The 22,925-nt window shown below is 40.4% G+C and overlaps 1 protein-coding gene across 1 annotated transcript in view; it reads left to right on the top strand.

The window, feature by feature from the left end:
* Positions 1-1,992: 1,992 nt before the first annotated feature.
* Positions 1,993-22,925, top strand: part of vipr1b (vasoactive intestinal peptide receptor 1b) — a 34,925-nt gene continuing 13,992 nt past the window's right edge. Inside the window, exons 1-4 of the mRNA XM_041961194.1 lie at positions 1,993-2,086; positions 5,100-5,210; positions 18,406-18,506; positions 22,083-22,180. Coding sequence (XP_041817128.1) covers positions 2,011-2,086; positions 5,100-5,210; positions 18,406-18,506; positions 22,083-22,180 — 386 coding nt within the window. The 5' untranslated portion in view covers positions 1,993-2,010. The remainder of the gene's footprint in view (positions 2,087-5,099; positions 5,211-18,405; positions 18,507-22,082; positions 22,181-22,925) is intronic.

The following is a 22,925-nucleotide window of genomic DNA, read 5'->3' as shown; positions in this document are numbered from 1 at the left end:
CCACTTCAATTATGGTTCTTGTCTGTCAAGAACCATAATTGAAGTGTTTTTTTGCACCGCACCCAACCAAACATTAACCGGTGTTGGCTGATCTGCAAACAGTCATAAGAATAACTTTTGTAATGGTGATAATGGCTTTGGAAGGCAATGACAAACAATGTAACTCGTCAGTTAGTTTGGAGGACTTTTTTGATTATTCTGGATCTATCACACTGTGAGCCTCAGTGCTCAAATTGGATTTATTGCTCGGGTCAGATTTTTTTTGTTTGGCTGTTCACATTATTTTTTCAGTGTGGCCAATGCCAGATTAAAGTGTGAACTGGTCACGGTCCAGAACTGACCTGCATGCACAAAAGAACAATAGCCCGGCATATGACGCAAGAAACATGCTGTCATACTGAAGTAAGCATGGAGCCTACTGAAGTCAGAGTTTACAGTTTCATCTATAAGTCAATGTGCAGTGGAAGCCAGTGAATTCAGGTGCAGATGATAAGGAGGATGAGGAGAACAAGGACAAAATTGTCAAGGTGTACTTTTAACTACATCTGTCAGCAAGTCTCGTGGCATCACACTCATCAATGGCACCTGGTTGGCATCAGGTTCAAGTGACATAAATTCCAATATGATGTTCAAACTGAGGTTGCAATTGCAAAAGAAAAATCATGTATCTGGTTTAGGACCACATATGAAAGTGGTCCAAATCAGACTTGACTCCAGACTGGATTCCATGTGATCTGTGCTGTTCACACTGTCAAGATTCACGTATGAGAAGTCGGAACGTGGCCATAGACTGCGCCGGTTTTCATCGGCTTTGCCATTTTCTACAAACAAAATCAAATGAAATCAGAATAATTTGAAAAATCCAAGAGCTACATAAAATTCTGCACATTATGGCTTTAAGTAGACCATCAGAAAGAATCTGTAAAGACTTCTAATTGTTTTCCTCGTCTTTGATGGCAGTAGCCCGTCAGGCCAGGCAGATGTTGTGTACCTACTCCTAGTTTAAATGACGAACACAGCTTACCTCTGAGTTTGTTCCACCTCAGTACATTGAGTCATTACACTACTATGCATATGAGAAACATTAAGTCCAGATGCGTGGCTCTGATAGGTGTCCTTCGTGAGGAATGACAGTTTGGTGTGTTTGTCTCGTCTGAGGTGAGCAGTGGACTACAGGCTGCTCTTTGCAACAGTGTCAGATGAACTGAAGGCTCAACACTGCACTAAACAGGCTGTTTTATGGATGATTAATGAGGATCATTTCATATTTGACAGCACCTGGGTGGTGGAGGGTCATCAAACAGACATATAAAGACATCTATAAGGTCCAATTGAGAGCATAAGCTGTGCACTTGCAGATTATGTGCTCAGTGCTGCGTCACTCCTGACCTTTACTGCCTTGAGTCTTGTAAGCATTGTAGCTTTGGTAACCGGGTGCAGCTCTTGCCCGGGAGTTCATGAATACATGTCGACTTCTTCTCCCTTCACCCTCCTCTCTCCTCTTTCCCCGTTCTCTCTCTCTCTCCATCTCCACTGACCTTCTCAAGCTCCTCGCTGCTCGTCTTACACATTTTCACTGACCCACCGGCTCTCTGCCAGCGGTTGTCAGCTCGCATTTTTCAGCCTTTGTTGACACAGATGAACAATCGCAGTAGATTACTCAGTGGCTCCCGTCCCCACTTCCTAATCCATTTGCATGATAGCATCTATTTGCCAGGCAAGAGGGAGCTCTGTTTGGATTTCAGACATAGAGAACATTTCTGTGTATTTGCTGTATTATCAGCAGGGGGTTCATTTTAATAGAAAGGGCACAGTTGCAGGAATGTGATGAAGGGAAATGTTAACTGAAATATTTACTAGCACATACTCACTGGGCTGTAACCTGCCTACCAGCCTCTGCCTCACTGACTATGAATTATTTCAAAGTCTAATTGCAGTGTGATGGAAGCATATTCGATTCTTGACGCCTAAATGTGCTCTCTGCCTCTTCCACAGGTGTTATCGGTGCAGATGTGTGACGTGGTGAACGAGATCGAGCTGGAGAAAGAGCGCTGTGAGAACAGCACCTTTGGAAACGTCACCGCAGGTCATTCTCCACAACATATTTTCCTCTCTCTGACTGTTTAGGGTGTGCAGGAGGCTATTCAGAGCAAATGGGATAAAGCATGAGTAAATAAATAGAGAGTTAGGTAATACAGTGTGGGAGTGCATAGATAAAGCACTATTATAGCAGGCAGAAATATAGGCCAGACTTTCTCCAGAGACATAGTTGAATTATCTTGACTTTACTTCAGATAAATCTTTCAATCACCTCTCAGTTCAAGGTAAGGATACCACATTGTAGTCAGAGTTGTAGGATGTTAACAGCCCTGAAGCAATTTATCGACACATTTAAGTCACACCTTTGATACCACCACAGGTGTTCTTACTTTTTGTGCCTGATTATTGACTCCTTCACAATTTTTACTACTATACAGATTTGGGGTGACCTCTGTTGTGTCCAAAAACACTGCCTTGTTGTCTCAAACATTACTCCCAACTCAGTAGTTTAGTCTGCAGCAGAGGTGTTCAAACTCCACCTCCACAGAGACATGATACACATATTTTTATTGTTCAGCATGGGTGAATCAACATGAGGATATCATTCATCAATAAAAGTCTACAAATCAGTTCAGAAATGATAGAAAAAAGGCAGTCCTCAGAACTTGCCTGAGAATCAACATGTTTTTAACTTTTCTTAAGTATTAAAGTAACTGAGTGATAGTTGCCTGGTAATCTGTTGCTACACTGCAAACACCAAATGTAAATAGCAAATTCGGCATACTTTTAATGGTGGCAACTTGCCAAAATGTCAGGGGTTCTGACACTGCTTTCGAGTGAGCACTAAATCGAGACTTTGGACAATTCTGAATCATCGTCATTTTGCATCATCGCTGACAGGTGTAGTGTCGCACAACTTATACTCAGACCTATAAAATGCAGCATATTGCATTGTGGGATTATTAGCAGATAGTAGTGTACTTTCGTGGACATTATTTTTTCATTTCATAGTGGGAACTTCTCAGAGTAATCTACTACATGAAGCTCACACTCAGAATTTGGACACAAATAAAAAGGTGGACAGTAAAAATAGTGCACTGTTTAGTCAATCTGGAGTGATTTCAGATACAGCCCTTATGTAAATCCCAGCAGAAGCACCACTGAGCTCAGCCTGAACAGAGGTCTAATCAGCCAGAATATTTAAAACACCTGTGTACTCACATAGGTGCAGGGCCATTAAATCCAACGAGGGCAAGACTTTTCCTCATCATGGACATGAAAATAACCATGAATAAAGGTATGAAAACCATTGGCTAACCCACTGTGTCTGTGGGAGTGAGTGAATATATAATGTATATACAGTCCGACCTCTACTCTGAGAGAACATGCATCAGATGGAATATGAATATGAAGCTTGGTTACCGGGCAGGAAAGACATGCATGGCCTTCAACATGTGCACCAAATGAGACTAACATTAGTGTTAACCCTGGACTGTGGTCCACTTGCATCTATCCCCTTTCCTGTGACTTTAAGAACACAGTGATATATATATATTTTAACTTTATGCTTTAACTTTGTGCTATCTCTGTTTGGTCTGTTTTTATTGAAAAATCACTACACGTACTGCACATTCTGCATAGTGCATTAAGTTAATATGAACTGTGTGCGTGGTTACAGCTTTGCTCCTTATCTCTGCAATGACCCTCATTTCTCTACTTCCCTATCTGCTTCCTCAACAGGAAGGTAGTGAAAGCTGCGCTCACAGGTCACATCCCTAATAAATGGATTAGCAGTGTGTGCATTTCTGAGACAAACCATACGTTCACAGCCTATTGTTATGCGGCATGTTAAATACAGAGATTGTCCAGCAATGGAAAAGAACTGGCATAAAATGAGTATCTCCTGACAGTTAGTGTATTCTGGTGGCTAGTGCTAATGTAACGCTGCACACATACTGTTAGAAAATGGTTTGAAGATGCCCTGAAGAAGCTGTCTATATAGAAATTTTCTGAAGTTTAAAATTGTGCTTTGATTGGTTTTTCAACTTCAGAAATCTGTGTCTCAGAAGTGCTTCATTGATTGTGTTCTTGTAATTTCACACTTTTCTGAGGCTTCACCGATGTGTCACCGGTTAGTTCACAGTGCTGTTGACCTACGGCACACTTTCAGAGAGAAAGGTTGTGACTTTCATTTCAAGAATAGAGAAATCTTATTTCAACGGAAGTCCACATATGCAATAAACTGAAAAACTGGTGTGTGGTTGGACATTCAGGTGCAGAATTAAAAAAAAAAAAATCCCTAATCCCAACTGCAGCAGAAGAAGCTGTCCTGGACAGCGTATGTGCTCCTAATGTATGGCATGTGTTTGCTCATGCCTCAGTATGTCAGACCAGACAAAACAAATAGTGATAGTGGCAGTGCAGCTTTCACCTTTTAGCCAAATGCTAGTGGAGCCCAAAGGAAGCAAGATTGAGAGATTAGAGGACTAAAATCTTGACCAAAAAATGATGAATAAGTAATTCACACATGGAAAACGTTTGCTGAGCTACTAAAATGACACTGAATGGATGGAAATATATGACAGTGACAGAAAAAAATGTAGTTCCTGAAAAGTACAGCATATTTTGGAGCTAGAAGGGCAAAGACTGCAGGGGAGTTCATCCTCGTGTTTTGACATGAAGTGTACAATACGTGCATTTTCAAATTGCACCCAAAAACCCTGAGAGAGAAAAATCTTGAAGTGATAAAAGCAAAATGCAGATGAGTAAATCATGATGTGCATGAAGCATGTGATCTAAACATCCACTGAAGCTCCCACTCCACTGGAGAGAGGCATCAGATGAAAGCATGGGATATTGGGTTTGGGTATTTGAAATATTAAAAAAAATAAAAAATGTTTTCATTGTTTTTCACAGTTTTAGGGTTCATTGGTGCTCAGTTTATTGCGTCATCTCGTTGCACCATTTTCATCTGCAGTGGTTAATGGCACCTGGTTGGAGAATAGCTGGCCATATCTCCGTGTGTCCATGATTTTAATGGTACCATCTCCTCCTGGCAGGTTGCCAAGGCATGTGGGACATCATCGCCTGCTGGCCTTCGGCCAGCGTCGGAGAGGTGGTCACAATAAGCTGCCCCACTTACTTCAGTTACTTCAGTGACCAGCATAAAGGTAAACACATCTTCCCTCATTTTATGTTAATACAACATACAGAGTAAAAGATACTTCCTCTGTTATCTGTTTAGTTTCCAGTTCATGTTCAAAACTGTTATTTCTAGCAATGTTAATTTATCAAAACTGAACAAAAACTAAAAATAATTTAAATATCTGTAATTAAGTCATGTTGTATTAGTGGAATTAGTTTTGGGGAAAACCAGACCACAGGTGCCAAACAGGACCTTGTGCTGTCTTTATGACATTAGCTTAGGGCTCACATTTATATATTTTCATTTACTCCCATTTTCTCCAGCTGTAAGTATTTTGATATTTAAAAGTGTATTTGCATACAGTCAAGCCCTTGGGTAGATACTAAAGATGAATTGTGTTGCTTGCATGCAAATGGACACTTAAAGCCATCAAACTTGTGGTTTCACCATCATCTCCTGAGGACAGCAGAAATTATTAGAAACTCTGCAGAACGCCTCAGGCTAACAACTCGCAGGACAGTGGATGCTGATTCATGAGACTCATAAAGAGCATCATTATATCATTGTTATTTACAAAACCGAGCTGTAAAATATCAGAACTTTTTACATTTGTGGATTATTATTCTTATTATAGAAGGAACTGAACAAGCAGCACCTTACAGACAGTGCTCTGGACAAACTTTTCCATAATAATGTTGACCTTGTGAACTGTTCAAATAGATATTGGTGGGGGGGGGGTTCCTCAGGTACCTCAAACTCTGGATAAAAGTTAATCCAGGTTACTGTAAACAGTATGCAGCGTTTACATGAGCCAAATGAAAGACTAGATTTAAAATGTGCATGTAAACTCAGTCACAGATTACAGTCGGGGTCTAAGAAAACAAGGAGGAATCCAGCTCATCCTCTAACCTTTTTTTTGGAACGAGCACAGAGGAAGAGGGGGGAGAAAGAGAGATGATTCACCAAACTAAGATAAGAAAGAGAAACATCACAGGGTTTTTGTGGTTTTTGAATCACCTCTTGTCTCTCGAGTGCAAGTTGATAACTTTCGTCTTCAGCTCTCTGTTATTTCATTAACAGGGTTTTGTGTTCTTTCTGACCCGTTTTAGATCACTTCTTTTTATAGGTGATATTGAAAAGCTAGACCTCACTTTTGTTTTTTGTTATTTTGCGATCGTGTCTTGCTTTGTCTGACTCTGAGTCCTTTGTTTCCCTTGTGTGACGCTTTCGCTATGTCAACTCCTCCACTGTCTTCCTTCTCTGAGACTTTCAAGTTTTATCTCCATACCTGTTCTAAACTGCTGCTCCCTCAGCTTCCTGACTCAAAACAGGAACTCACTTTCAACAACAGCCTCCACCCTTGATTTGGTCACGTTCATGAATTAATGGGACATCATGAAAGAATTATTGTTAAAACATTCAAAAATTTACTAAAATTTTCAACAGGATGTGAAGAAATAACAGTGCTGACATTGCGTCAAAGACGATGTTTTGTGTTGCAGAGATATCTACTAAAGTTAGCATGCTAACAGCTAGCCCCAGCAGTGTACAACACTCCCTCAGTGCTGTGAGTTCGCGGTTCAGACAGGTTTGGCTAACAGGGCTAGCTAGCTACCGTCAACTATAGTTAGCAGCAGTTAGCGGTTACTCTGGTGCCCTCTATTCGATTGGCTTGACCAGACTTTGACAGGTGATCAGTTCTTACATATTTCACCTTTAAAGGTACAACGTGTAAGATATGGCCATATTTTTAGTTTAAAGTGGTATTGACTAGTTTGCAGAGATATCCACTAAAGTTAGCATGCTAACCAGCTAGATCCAGCCAGTCCTGTCTCGCAGTACCACATTGTACCTCAAGAGGTGATAGTCTGGTTCTGTTCCCCGTAGTATAAATGCCAACAATCCCCCAGTGCTCTGATGGGTGCAGACTCCTGTCAGCTAATAGGGTCCCTAGCTGCATGGATAATTGAGCTAGCTAGCTAACAGCAGCTATTAACTACAGCCAAAGATAGCTACAGCAAAGAGTATAGTGAGCAGCAGTTAGTTACTCTGGCAATATACTGCCATCTATTTGTGTGGAGTGACCTTTAATTCTTAGACTCTCTCTAAATGTCAACTCTTTCTAAGTAGTGAGTTGACACTGAATCACAACACACAGGATTTATTGTTGCATTGTTCTCTATAGCTGGTAGAAACCTTTAGTTGGTGATATCACAGATGATGTCTTTTGCTGCCTTCGAGACATATTTGTGCATTGTCATTGTTGACAATGATAATTCTCTATACGTTTGGTCAAGTTGTGGGAGCACTGTTGCTAGGTTACACATAAATGGACATTTCATAGTCTCTATCTTATGAATGAATGAATGGTTTCTTTCTTCTTCAGTATCATTTTAGGGTTGAGAAAGGGGGGAACAATACAAGAGAAATTTAGAAATTAAAAAGGAACATCGAGGTGGGTTTCAGCACATCATCACCACTTGTGTAGTGAGACCACATTAGCGCATAATTTCAATTATGGGGAGGGTAAACATGACCACATCTGAAAGCAGTCTTTAACCTTTTTTAAATGTCTAATTAAGACCCCTCAGAGTCCAGCAAATTCTGGCTCATATTGAATAAATTACTATTTCTGGAAAATGTCACTCCTTTCCAACTGCTGCCTTTTGCATCCCAAAATTGTTTTTAGTGTCTGAAAGTGATTAATGACATGCTTCTTCATAGCGATTTGGTGTTTGTCTTCCTAGTGTCACCTCTGACCCAGCCGAGTATAATAATAATAGTTATATTGCTATGAACCAGCTGCCAGTAGCAGCAGTACTACTCTGATGTTCTGCATATAGTAAGACTTTATGCAGCACTTCAATAAACTTATGTTTTGCATGTATTTATAGTTTAATGAGGCTGAATCTACAGTCAGAGTTAAACACAAGGTCTTTTTTCTTTACTATAAACTAGAATTGAATATTTGGTTATTGAATTAAATACATATCACAGCGGGGGTGCATGAACACCAGTTTGGATATTTTCTGTGATACTGCCTGACCCAAAACCCGTCCATCAGATCCTTTTTTCCCACGGAGTCATTTTCATATCTCTGCTGATGCATTTCCATTCCTACTTTTCAACACCTCTGGGCAATTTCCCTACAGCTCTTTACCTGCTCATCTTTTGGCTCTGTGTCTATGACCCAGCGAGTTAATGCTCATTCATGCCCTCTGACTGAGAGATGTGCTCATAACCAACTATTTACAACTACTGGAAAATCTGATACTAACTTGGGTAGAAATTTTGCAGTTGAAATGGATTTCAGCAGATTTGTACATTTTGAAGGCACATTTGCAGAGAGACCAGAAATAAGATTTGTTGCTTTCTTGCCAAGAGTTTGATGACAAGATCGGTATCATTCCATCTGTCTGTTCAATATGAGACATATGACAATATGCGACAAGCAGGCAGCGCTTAGCTTAGCTTAGCACAAAGACAGCAAATAGGGCAAAACAGCTATCCTAAGTGTGATGTATGTCCAAAAAAATAGATCCAGCACCAGCAACCAGCAACTTTAAACCCCATTAATTACCATGTTTATGTTTAAGCTTTTTTTTTTTTTTTTTTTTTTTTAATTCATATGACACTGAAGTGGTGGGGTGTTGGTGGGAAGATTTTGTTACCTTTCAATTTTGCCAGGCTAGCTGTTTCCCCTGTTTTTCAGTCTTTACACTACCTTGACCTAAGTTAACAAGCTTAATTTTTAATAGACACAAGAGTGGTGTCAGTTTAATTTTCTCATATTTCTCATCGGCTACATCAATGGCTATGCAGACAGTTGACTCCAGTGTTTTTCTGCCTTGTTTATGCTGCACAAACTGTCTCTTTTCTTGTCCGACCCATCAAGTTTTTCCTGCAACTTCAGAAAAGCTGCTGCTACTTCCCTCTTAAACATCTGGGAAAACTTTAAATATGATCTATGTCTTCACTGAGCCGTTGCTGCATGCTAACATGTGATTTTTTCTCCCTTTTGGGAGTGTTGCTACACTCATACAGGCATTAGCACCTCAGAGAGTCAAACAGAAAATTAGAGCCACGGGGAAATGTGATACTTCAAAGATGGAGGATGCACTTTAAACCTCACATGTATTGATAGCAGCATGAAAGAGGTTGAGTGTAAAGCTGATGTCAGAGTAATGCTTTGTGATAATTCTTTATTTCTCTAATACTGTATATTATTTCTTTTAGCATTCTTAATTATATCTTGATTATCAGGGTTTGAGTTCTTAGTGAATTAAACTGTGATGGTGATTTGCATCAGACACATATCAGTATTGATGAGAACACTTTTAAAGCAGATCAGAGACACATTTACCGCTCTGATATTTATTGCCAGTTTATCTCAGTATAATTAACAATTTGGGTTTCAATAAGTGATGAGAGCTTAAAAACACTGGGCTGGACATTGAAGCCAACACTCAGTTTTTCCTGTTATTGAAGCAATTTGTCATCACTTTGTTGCCACAAGAATTAACATAGAAGTTAATAGCCCCGAGACCTTTACTTCCCTCTGAGGCAGAGCTGAGCGATAGATGACAAGTGCCTAGTTTGTCTCATATCAATAACTAAAATTGTCTGTGGATTGTCGTTGTCTCATGACAGTTTGTTCATTTTGCATGTTTGCTATGAGTTTGTGTTCTGAGTGTGGTTAATTGGCAAATAAAATGAGTAAATTTGCATTTATTGTGTAGTTTTTGATAACCATGTGCATGACACATTTTCACAAGACCATCCATGGACATTGTCCATTATTTTTGTGCTATAAACACCCAAATTTTTTAAATTGCAAGCAGCCCATTGGTACATGTTTGTATGACATAAGGACTTGTGTTTTAAGCATGTAAAGCTATGAATCTTTTATGGGAAAGACACTAAATCAAGTTTTAGTTGACTATGTGAGGAGTTGACAAAATTAATTAGGCATATACACAAACAGCAGCCACTAACACAGAGATAAATTGTGTGTTATATATTATTTATATATTGGAAAAAGACATATTTCACTACATTTTATTATTTGCAGCGATTGTCATGGCTGACAGTTTGTTTAGCTTGTATTATTATAAGATCTTGAGAGTTTTTGTACACGTCACGTCACTGCGCAAGTTTTAGACCTGACTTACAGAAACTATCACCTAAATAATTTAATCAGGTGAAGGGGGTCAGTCCAGGTGACACCAGCCATCTTTTTGTCAGACTCAGTCTTGTGGGCGTCTTAAATAAATGTCATTTTCGATTGAAAATCTTTTGCTCTTCTTTCTTCATACAATCTGAAGGTACAAAATGTTTTTGACCCTTCCCTGATATTGAGGCGCAGCTCTTTCTGTACATCTAATTCCACATCGTCACATTGATTGACTTTTCTATCTCCTCCGCTGTAATTGCTTTACGTTCAATGAAGACAATCAGTTATAGCTTTAACTCATGTGGTTCAGCTGATCTCAAAGGTGCAGTAAAACGACTAAGCCTGTTCAAACTATCTTTCAGTGTCGTCTCAGGTATAAATCCATGCTGAAACACTTCCACATCCTTTCTTTTTTAACATGTCATGGTTGTGTTGAGCAGCCATGTAACCAGCATACTGAATGCCTGTCCTGTGGGATCAGTGCATGGGCACAGGTATGATAATGTAAAAGTATACAACCTGTCCTTTTCAGTATATTACCCCAGGTTGTGACCAGGCTCAACCACGTTTAGCTTTATTCACATGTGTCCAACTCTTACTCATGAGCCCATGGCCCCATATGATAGGTATTGGGCTGGGGCAATGTTTAGGATTGTGTATGGAGGTTGGGTGTGGTTGGTTTTTAAGCACTGTGAAGGAGACTGGTTAAGACTAGGGTGATGGGTGATGGATAGGTTAACCAAATGAACATGAAGTGCCAAAAACTGCAGTTCCTTGAATGGCTACTTAAGGCTGACTCCAAAAGTGAGTCAATCCCCATAGACCCCCATATTAAAACTATACAGAGGACATTAACATGCTTACAGCATGGGAAAAAATGGCTTTGGTCTCCTTAGCTAGCGGTCCTCCTCATGACAACTGTACAGGGGTGAATTTTTATATAACTCACCCATTTAAACCATATCAGGCTTAAAGCTATGCATAATTATGGGAATGGCTGCTTTGAGTGGCAGCTAGCTGCTAGGTTTCAGCAACCAGGCTTCATTTGGCCTCCTCAGCTCCACCCATGTACCCATTCTTTTGCCCATTTGGTGGTGGAGTTAGGCACTGCCAAGATGGCGACGGTCGCAGCTACTGTCGCTGAGCTTCAGAAACCTGTGGGTGACGTCACAGAGACTTTGTCCATGTTTTATACAGTTTGTGGGTTAGAACTGCACACACACACACACATTCAGTGTAACTACGTGAGACAAATGGCAGCAGGGAGGATACACACCTGTCGAGCTTCCCATCCAAGTGGCAAGTTTTGAATTTGTCTCCCGACAGGATGGTTTTTGTTTACTTGCTATGACCTTGTCTCCTTGTCAGCAGACTTCAGTCATATCAGTTTGTTATTTGGAGATGATAAAAATTGTTTTCTTCTAAACTCTCTATTTCATTTTGACCTGAAATGGTGTTACATGTATTTATTCCAGACCAAAAACTGTACAAACAAATGCTTTTAACATGTTAAGAGCTAATCCAGTACACTGAAACATACGTGGAATTTGAGAAACAATATGTTTGCATATGTTTCCAGCATAACAGTGATCAACTATTCATTATTTCTGTGCCAATTTCACATCTTAACTGGATGTGTTAGGCCGCTCAGCTAAGCAGACATCACAGCAATTAATCTTTCATTGTGAGAGCCGACTATGGCTGCTCGTCTGAGCGACTATATGCTGTGCATCTATGCCCAGGGGTTTGTGTTGCTCACAACATTTATATTGGAAGAAACCGAGGACATAAACAATGCAGCATGTCTCCTTCATACTGCAAAATGCTTTTGCCAATTCTGCCTCCTTTTCTGTATTGAAGTAAAAGTGATCACAGGACTGTCAGGCGTTATTCAGGCGGCAGCTTCAGACTGCAAACTCAGCCCATCAATGCCGGTTTCTCTTAACCTTGTCCTAAAACGTTTGCTAACCTCTACCTAGTTTTACTTTCCTGAAGTTGATCAAACATGTCTACTGCCATGGCTGGGGATCAGGTGTGAGGGTTGTGCTCCTGGTGGGCTGTGGCAGGTGTAGTAGGAACAGACTTGGTCAAAATCGATTGTGGAAGCTGTGGATTCCCTCTCAGCCACGTGCTGCACCAATCTGAAAATGAGTTTCTCGAAGCTTAGAGGACATGTACTGTATGTTTAAGGCTTCATCATGAGTTCCTCATAATGTTGGAAATATGCAAACAATCGTCGAGTCATAAGGCGGTCGGTGTCTGCTGGTGTCAGGTTATTGAGTGACTGCTGTGTGAATTTTTGGAAAGCTGCAAAGTGCTTCATAAAAATCTCAATATTGTAAAATATACTGCATGAAGGAATTTACCTTCAAACTCAAAGCAAATATAATGAGATGGAAACAGCTTGAGATAAACTCCTCTGGAGAGATACAGAGACACGGACAGAGACTGAGATAAATCTCTCTAAATCCACAACTTCAAAAACTCTTTCATCTCCCTGGTTTAACTCCCTCGTTCTTTCTTCAGTACTTCGCCCTTTCTTTCTTCCTTCCTGACTTACTTTCTCACAACACACATGCACACACACACACACACACACACACACGCAAACACACACACACACACCGATGGCATCTGTCTATCTATCTATCTATCTATCAGGCATAGACGTTATTAGCTGGAGCACAGGAGGAAGTCAGGTGACGTTCTAGAGCGTCAGAGTCTGCATAGAGAGGACGTCAGGATGGATGGATGAGTCAACAAACGTTGGACTTTAAAACAGGACACTGCTGTTTGTTTGCTGTTCCAAACCAAGAGTCAGCACGTGTTTCTTTAAACCATGACCGCAATCGTTCCCTAACCTTAACCAAGCGGTTATTATTGTAAACGTGACAACAAGGCTCCCCCAACCTTGACAAACTAGTCTGTAACGGTTTTGGATGGCACAGAGAAAGGATGTCCTCGTGCTGATAGAGACAGATCAGAACATGCTTCAGTGTGACATTCAAGAGAACAGACTATGCAGTCTGTAATTTTTAAAGGACCACTGTGTAGGGTTTAGTGACATCTAGTAGGTAGTGCAACACAGTCATTCTTATTTTCATACACTAATGACAACATAGGGTTGTTATTGTGAGTATGTTAGCATACTGGTGCTAGCAGTACAGCCTCACAGAGCAGCTGCAACTATACTTGAGATTTCAAGTGACTTCAAATTTTTCTCCTAATCTTACAGTAAAGTGACTTGATATGCTCTGCTGGCACAGAGAGGGACATTCATAATCTATTGCACCTGACAGAAAATCTATTAGGGAGAGCTGTCTATTAGAGATGAGATTGGAGGAGGATATCTGTGTATTCCAGCACTTATTGAGCTTCCAGGTAGAGAGAGACAGATACTTGATAAACAAAAATCAATTTCCAGCAGAGCTGTAGCACGCTGATGCCATTCAGGTGCAACACCATGTCTGAAAACTCTATTTATCTATTATAGTAAGAGAACTAATCTGAGGACATGCTCTCATCACTCATGCTTTACTGGGAACAATTGTGTAATCAATCACCTTTACTAAAATCACGAGGGACTTTGGTGCAGTTTGTATCTCTCACTGCTGGATATGTTAAGTTGGATGGTCTGCCTGCTCCACCCTTAGACTTAACCACTGGCATATTTCCATATATAAGGCTGCAGTATTCTTGGTCTGCTTCCATCTTACCTACATCCTTCAAAAAACTATGGGAAATAATTGTCTTTGCTCCCAGGAATTATGTTCCAACTAACTTTCCCAAAGGTCTGAACTGGGAAAAAGTGTGTTTAGTGTGCTGCTTCCTCTGTTGGAATCAGTTGCAAAATAACCTGAATTTTCCGGAGCTGCTCACACTGGACAAATTTCAAATGATTCTAAATGACCTGGAGGCAGGAACATCTGGCTGCAGATGTTGTGTTTTGCTTTTTTTTTTTGATACATAGTGATTCGTTGATTGGTTGTTTTCATCTTAAATTGTTACATTTGCGTCACGTCTGCAGCCGTGTAATTGTTCTGCTGCCTGTCTTGGCCAGAACATTGTTGAAACACAGATTTGTCAGTGTCACTGAGACGCACTCCTGGTTAATGAATAAAAATGAAAAATGTTTCACTCGACTTACTGACAGAATGTCAATAGGAATGACCAGAAAAGCACATAAACTGAAGTCTGCTGCTTGTTATCAAGGAAATATAGTGATTTAGAGCAGGGATGACCAGCTGTCATTTGCTGCTGGGTCTCACCCTGCAGCAAATGACAGCTGAAAATGTTCCTTGTGTGAGAAGAAACGCTGTCTCAGGTGAGCATGACCCAGCTTGCCAGGGTCATCTTTTTATCCACAATTGGCTCTACACTGGGGCCAATGACGATGCTTCACAGCTGTTGCATCAAGACCTGCATCATCCTAGACCATCACCCTGATGAAAACGTGCCTCCTGCATGAAAATTCACAGATTAAGCTGTTGGTGGTGGTAATGGGACACTCGGAGGTGTCTGTGAGCTTCCTTTTTCTCTGGTATTTGTGGATCCAATATTACCGGTTCCTCTCGGCCTGTGTAAAGAAAACACATCTTAATGGATTATAATAACAGTATATGAACAGTAGAACAAACGTCAGCATTTGTTGATTGGAGACGGTAGTGCTCTGTTTTTGTTGAAATAATTTGTTGTTGTTTGTTGTTTCTCTTTCTCTGTTGGCTCTAAAGGATTGCCTTAACACATCTTGAAAATCAACTTCTAAAAGTACAGATGCAGCCCAGATTCAATCAGCAGCTCTCTCACAACATTTAGATGGTGTTTTAATTCTTTCGCAGAACAAAAGTAAAAGTAAATTGTGACTCAAAAAATACGAATGTAGTCCTAGAAAGACATTTGTAGGAAATTTACCAGCCATTGTGTTGGATTTATTAGATATTTTTTATTAAATGTATGTAGTTATATATTCTGAATGTGATCCAGACTTACAGCTCAAGTAGTTTATGTTGCTTGAGCTATAATATAGACCTCTGATATAGAGGTAGGTAAGTTTAATTATGTAGCACCTTGCAAAGGCAAAATGTTTCAAAGTGCAGCCAACATGAATATAGACTGAGGAAGAATAAAACACCAGAAAATAGAAATAAATTACGTAAAAACAGTAAGTTAATAGAATAATTACTCAATGGAAAGTCTAAACAGGTGAGTATTGAGCTGCTTTTTAAAGGTGAACTCAGAGACCTGCTGGTATTATAGGGCTACAGTAGATCTCTGTAAGTGATCACAGTCACTGAAGTCAATGGGAAGCTAATGCAGCTAAATGAAAACCTGCGTCACATGAGACCTTTTGGGAGGCCTGGTCCAAATCTTAGCAGCAGCATTGTGGACCACTTGTGAAAGCTCCAAGGAGGCTTTGACGCTGAGGGTGAAGAGGGACTTACGATAGTCAAGAGGGGAAGAGATAAAAGCCTGATTTATTGTTTCTATATCTCCTTGAGACACTATGGGGTTTTGTGATGTTTCTGGAAAAAACAAACAAGCCCGGCCTCATGCAAACAGTCAGCGACACAGAGCAGCAGGCAGCGAGGCGGCAAACTGTCCAAAATGTATCCTCATTATCAACATAGATTTCATCACGATCCCAAATCGAAATCGTTTCATCACGCAGCCTTCGAAGTGTCTTATTATCTGTCTATTAAGGGGACAAACAGAATATGACCAAGGCCTGAACCTTGGGACTAATCACTCACTGCAGGGCTAAATCTGTCAATTAGGATTCTGTGGACCACAGACCCTGAGGATGGAAGCCAGTCTATACTTGTCAAAGATGTCAGTGTTTATATGTTGCCTGATACCTGAAAGAAAGTGCAGTTCAGAAACACAGGATTTATTGTCCAGGAGGCGCCGACAAGCTTATTTGTCATGTTGTAAAATGTCTTTTACAATCCACACATGTGTAAAACTGTTCACGCTGTTGGAATATTCTGTCTGTGAAATGGCCTTGAGTCCAGATGAAACCGCTCTGCTTTCAGGTGCTTTTCTGTTCTGCCCGTGCTTCTCTATTCTTCAATATTCTGCAGTGCAGCAATAAATCTGTTGAAAGGGCTGGAAGAGTACCACCCTGACTATAAATGAGTCCACGGGTCTGAAAGATGACTTCACATCTACTTTGGTCGTTGTTTTCATTCAGGATCTTCAGGAGGATTCGGCCCATGTCTTCCCACAGGACCACTTCCAAATGTGTGTGGGCTTGTATTACTCATGTTTTGGAGACATTAATCCATATTCCTTATGGGAACAAAAGTGATTAAACTTTAGATGGATGTCACCAGAAGGGGTGGAAAGCACATTTGTATATGTGGCACAAATAAACACATCCATGAAAATGTGCTTGGTTAATAGAGCAATGGATTGAGGATGAAATTAGAGAGAAAAAAGGGGGAATTCATTCCATCATCTCAGCATGACGCTCAAATACAGCCACGGCAGCGACAATAGAGAGCCTTTCCCTGACTGAGCAGCATTTCTAGATACCAACCTCCTGCTGCACATGCTTTGCTCCACAGATCAGTGCCTGCACACGATAACATTTGGTCGTAATTGGCTACGTTTACATGCACAGAGCAACTTGGCTGTTGGTCACATTGTGGTTAAGGTCTCATTTGGGTTAAGATGTTTACATGAACCTCTGATTCCCCACAAATGAATAAACCATGAATAAATCCCATGAATAAATCAAATTACAGACTATTTCTGGTGCTCCTCTCACAGAGGGGTTCACCAGCTATTAAGTACAAAAAGTATGTCTTTGGCAGAGGAAATGGCAGGTTATTTGTCATGCAAGGCAAAGAATGAATAATGTCCTTACAGTAATGCAATAGCAATCATATCACGTATTATATTCGTGACCACAGAGGCTCATAGAAGAAATCCACAAAAGAAAAGGACCAACAGCAATGGAAAATAATAACACAGGTTAAAGAATAAGCACAATCTCATTGAGAATCAATCTGAATAAAATAAGTAATTGGAGGCATATTGCATCACCAGCAGAGGTCACAACTCTGGATGGCCGTACTTTTAAAACATAAAGAAAAAGAAAAGTTAAAATAAGATATAGAACAAGAGGGTAAAATATCCACCTGAAACCAACACATCATTCCATCATGAATCTATTCCAGGCATCCAGCAACAACATCACAATATACTTTGTGCTGCTTGAATGTGGCCTCGAATCAAAACTATGCATGAATAGAGGGAAGGTGTTATCTGAATAATGTACTGAATAATAAGAAGAAGTTCCTGTTTTGCCGTAACACAAACGTGTCTCCTACTGTAAAAAATCCATTCATATACAACTAATTTGCAGCAACATTAAGTTTTTTAATTAAAGTTGAGACTGATAGGGGTAAAATGTTCTCTGACAGCACATTTCAATTGCTTTCCACCAAAATATTTGATCTTGCATTTCAGTATCCGCTCATATAGCAGCCCCAGCATGATTAAACATTTTTATGGTTATTTTTAGGCACTGTTGGTTAATACAGAAAAGGCTGCAGCTTAAAGCACGAGACACACACACACACATTAAACTGAACCACGGATGTGGCTCAGGATGCCTCTTTAGGACTCTTGTGAGGTACAGGCTGTAAATAAAAAAACACTAAAACTTAATGTTTGGGCTTGTAAATATTTGCTCTCATGACATGCATACTTGACTGGCGCGTGTTTATCTTTATTTGCGGTTGGATGGGTGATAAGATGAGGATCAGAATGTCAATATCTGTAACAGCCAAGTGCCTTGCTGCAGGCACAGATACTGCAGGAGTCAATAACGGCTCACATTAGTGGGAGAGAGTCAAATAGCAGTTTGTGGAGGTTTTCTAGTTGTTGGCAGCTCCACAACAAGCCAATATATGACGTCACTGACAATGTCACTATATGTGTCACAGCAGCAGTACATGGAGTGTTGGACGAATTTTAAACTTGGTGAGCGAAACCTACTGCCTGGGTGGCTTTGACCTCTGCATGTCTTCCCAATCTCCAGGTAACCTCTCCAAAACCTGCACAGCAGACGGGTGGACTGAGATGCATCCACTGGACATAGCCGTGAACTGTGGATACAATCTGAACAGCACGAGTGATGACGTGAGTAAACCGCCTCAGCAGAACTGATGCCCAATGGTCCAGTCGTGAATGAACTCAGCAGCACAGTGCAAAACCATCTCGAGAGCCAGTGGGCAGGAAGAATTTAATTACAACATCTTTTTTTTCTGTGGGTGGGTGTTGTCAGGCTTATCAGGAAAACAGCCGTATTGATTGTTAATTTCACGATGTTTGAGGCATACTTGTTCCGAGCCTTCATTCAGTTCTTTTACTTTCTGCTATCGCCCCAAGTGACTGGGTTGTTTACAAAGAGCACAGCTGAATGAATAGCATGACACTATAAAATTGTTTGTTGGCTATACTTTGGCCTTGGCTTTTAAAAGTGCTGCAATCTAAACTACTGTCTGCTTTCAACAACACATTTCTATAGACACTTCAATTAAACCAGGAAGAAATAAAATGAAGGAAACTCAAGAAATTTGTTTTGCTCCCGCTGAGTTTTATTCAAGGAATTTATTACAGGAAATTAGCTTTATTGCTTTATAGCAGAGAGTTTAATGAGAAGGATACCACTCTTGTGGGTGTGCCTTAACTACGAAGCTGGTGCTAACTGGCAATTAGCTTAGCTTAGCTCATTACAAAGACTGGAAGCAAAGGAAACGGCTAGCCTGGCTCTGCTCAGAGTTTAAAAATATGCTTACCAGCAACTAAAGCTCACTAATTAAGACATTATATTCTATAATACTTAATCTTAATACAAACAGAATGTAAAAGTTTTGTGGCTTTAGTCAGAGTTTCTTCGTGAAATATCTGTGCAGTGTCTCCACTGGTTGCTTGTTCACCCACAGAAAGTTAGGCATTAACTGCATCGGTACATTTAGCTGATTTTTTTGGCCATTTGGGGTCAAGAAACAAGCTGTAAACACAACACCGTCATATTAGCACCTTTTTAGGTTTATATGGCTGAATTGTGAGTGAACAGCAGGATGACATTAGCAATCACCTGGAGTCGTGTTTCTGGCCACCCTGTGGATGTGTCCAGTGATCTCTCTCCTTTTAGCTCTGGTTTGGTCTGCACCAGTCAGACCCCCCTCAGACAGAACTGAGGCAGGTAACACGCAAAGAACCCCCTACACTAAAAAAAAACTGGCAAACTGGTACTGCTAAAAGTACACAGAATTAGCTATTAGCTATTAATTCCTATTGATGTACAGGCACCTATCAATGGATTACTTTAAAACTTTAGAAAACGTAAAAATATGTCGATGCTCAAGCAAGTTCCGGAGTTTAAGGGGTGTCATTTTCTATGATTTCTGAGTGGATTTATGGAAGTGTACTCGCGAAAATGATACATAGCGCCACATCACATTAAAAAAAAAAAAGGCGACACGTTGAATATCTAGATGACGTGGTGCTGCAGTCGCTGGCTGGCCTGGCTCTACGGCTGCTCTTACCTGTTAACATGGGCGCTGAAATGAAAAGCAAAAAGTTCCGCGGCGCTCACGTGCTGCTGCAGGTGGGCGATGTGTCCGGGGCCTTAGTCACAATTAACCTAAAAATATGCGCACATAGGTAATGACTCAGATAATGAGTACGAATCTTGGCACAAATTGCAGCTCACAGTTTGAGAACCTGTGCTCCAGACCGACTCCTGATGGGAAACATCCGTCTGTTTGGCTGCTAAATGCTGCACCAGGTAATCGCTGACTTTGTCTGGGCAGGCAGGCTGAGGAGAGTGCAGAGCTGTTATAATTATCGTTTAGTTGGCACCGCGAGTGACTCATCTCACATGTACACTTGTGATACACTGTTATTATTGAAAGTATTGATTATCCAGTTAAACCCACAGACAAAGGAGTGATTTTAAACCCTCGGCGAGAAGGTGAATAAGGAAATTGCAAAAATGTTGATTCGTACTTCCTGTGAAATTCATGAACTAAAAATAAAAATATTCAGATTATGTTGAAAATACACAGAGAAGTCGGCATCCTTCATTGTTTGCTGACGCAGGCACATGTCTTTGAAGCACAACACACTTGCACACTGACAAGGCTGGCTCAGTTAGTCATTCCTGCCTCTATTATCAAGCATTATGGGAGCACATTCGAGGTTATTCATGTTGCCTTCAGGGTAAGGAAGGGAATAAATATACAAATGTTGGTCTTATCCCGATTATTGCAGAGAGAGCTAATCTTGTTGGAGGTGGAGCAGAGTGAAGAGTGGATGTACTCCACAGGGTGGTAAAAGCTTTCTGGGTGGGCACTCTGCTCTGTGAGTCACCGAGGCGGCCTCATTAGTATGCCACATAGGAAGTCAGGAGGGACCCTGCTGGGGAAGTACTCTAAAAGGAATTCAATGTCCGTCTTTCTGCATAACCGATACCTCTGTGTGCCACAGGATGCAGAGCTCTTAATCTCATTTTCATCAAGCACAAAACATACAGTGTCATGGCAGCAACATGGTGGAGCTACTCTGAAAGGCTTCATGTGCTAAAGCCAGTGAAATCCAGTTTGCTATTAGAGTATATTAGACGACAACAGCCGTTAGCTTGGAGCAGGTCAGGTGGATTCGTATTGATTCTTATAGGGGGAATGTTTTTTTAAACAACTAAAAGGTCATTGGAGAAATGAAATGAGGTCAGTGTGACAGCTGAAGCCTGCTGCTCTGCACTGATGTTCACAGCAGTGAAATTAGCATACTTTTAGAAGGTTGTTTATTATATTCGTTACAATTCACAGAGATTGAGAAAGACTAGGTGCCGTCCTTAGCTCTCATGTTTCCTTTGAACCTTTTGCATGTAATCCCTTACTAGTAATAAAAGACCACATCCACTTGCGTCCCCTCATCCTCATTTATGAGCTGTGAGCAGTAGACTCACTTTTCTATTCTTAGAGGCCAGTAAAATCCAGTATTTCACTGCAAAACAGCTATGAAAAATAAACATACCTATGAGTGTCTTGTGTCAACTTCTTCAGAGTAGTTGTTGTTCAAGTGTTTTTTAATCATATCTCTTGATCTTCAAGTGGAGTTTGCTCCATTTTGTTGAATCATAGGCGTTCAAATGTTCATGTTCGGAGCCCTTGAGTTTAAGATTAAAAGGTAATTTTTGACTTTGCAAAACATCTCAAGCTTTCGGTTATATCACATGATCTTCATTATTTTTATAATTTTTCCACCCTGTTACACACCTGTTACACCTGTTACATGCTACAACCCCTTAGATTCATCTTATTACGTATGGCGGAGTCAGTGGTATCAGCAAAATGGTAAATATCAAAGTAAAAGTACTCACTCTGCAGAAAAATTGCTCCTCTGGGTAAATCTGTCTATTATTAGATGCCTTAGATTAATAGACGGATGCATCATTTTAACTACACACCGTTAGGTAGTTTAATAGGTAGCAATTTGTTTGACTTTATAACCTTGTCTTTTTTCAAAGCATGTAGTATTTCCAATGGTCAAATAATTGTGTGTAGTGGAAGTATTAAGCACAGTCGTGGAAAAGTACGGATACCTTAAAGTTGTACTGAAGTAGCAGTGACTGCATTAAATACCTATCTATAACCTTTTGTGTCAGTTTCCTTCACTGTGGCATGTACTGATGTGTTTCTTCTTCAGGGCAAGTTTTTCTGGCAAGTGAAGATTGGATACACCATTGGTCACAGCGTGTCCCTCATATCTCTCACCACTGCTATTGTGATCCTCTGCATCTTCAGGTACGTAGAAGTACAGTAAGGCACACTCACCATCGCCATGCTCAACTCATGTAGAGAGGGCCTGAAAAGGAAAATCTATGTATTTACTGCTGACAGCAGTTCAGCAGCTCAAGAATTTGCATTATTGACTTTTACAATAATTCCTGACAAATAAACCTGTTTCCTGGCCTCAGGTGGTCAGAAAAAACGATACAATGGTTGCATAAATAACAGAAAGAACAACCACTGCAGGACCCTGTGTCGAGCATTAGTATGAGCAGTTTACCATAACGCACACTGTCACTGACATTATTGCTGCTGGCCAGTATGATATGGACAGCTTGACAGTTTGTACATCAAACGCTTTGAAGTGGGATTTGATAACCTCTGATCAGTGCAGCTTCACGCCCGGGCACAAATAGAAGGCTTATGTTAAACTATGCAGGACAGGAAGGAGGATACATACTGTCGGGATAAAATAAATTGTCAATCAAATGCGATGATACTTTGATTCATTTCAGCGTCTTGATTTTGTGATGGAACATATCTGCAGTGCTTTGGAGATTATGTTTCTCAAGTATTCTGATGTGTTTGCTATTTCACAAGTCAGGGACTGATTCTAAGCTCCTCAATGAAAATTATGGCTTTGATGTCAAGATTGAGATCACAGCTTTAGTTTGCAAGTTCTTCACCCTAAAGGACAATGAATAGACAATATACTGTATATGTGCATGAATTACATAATACTAAACGAAAACAGACTTTA

The sequence above is a fragment of the Chelmon rostratus genome, chromosome 20 (assembly GCF_017976325.1).
Source record: "Chelmon rostratus isolate fCheRos1 chromosome 20, fCheRos1.pri, whole genome shotgun sequence".
Classification (NCBI taxonomy): domain Eukaryota; kingdom Metazoa; phylum Chordata; class Actinopteri; order Chaetodontiformes; family Chaetodontidae; genus Chelmon; species Chelmon rostratus.
Note: the sequence above shows the minus strand (reverse complement) of the source record. Positions and strands in the feature narration are given on the sequence as shown.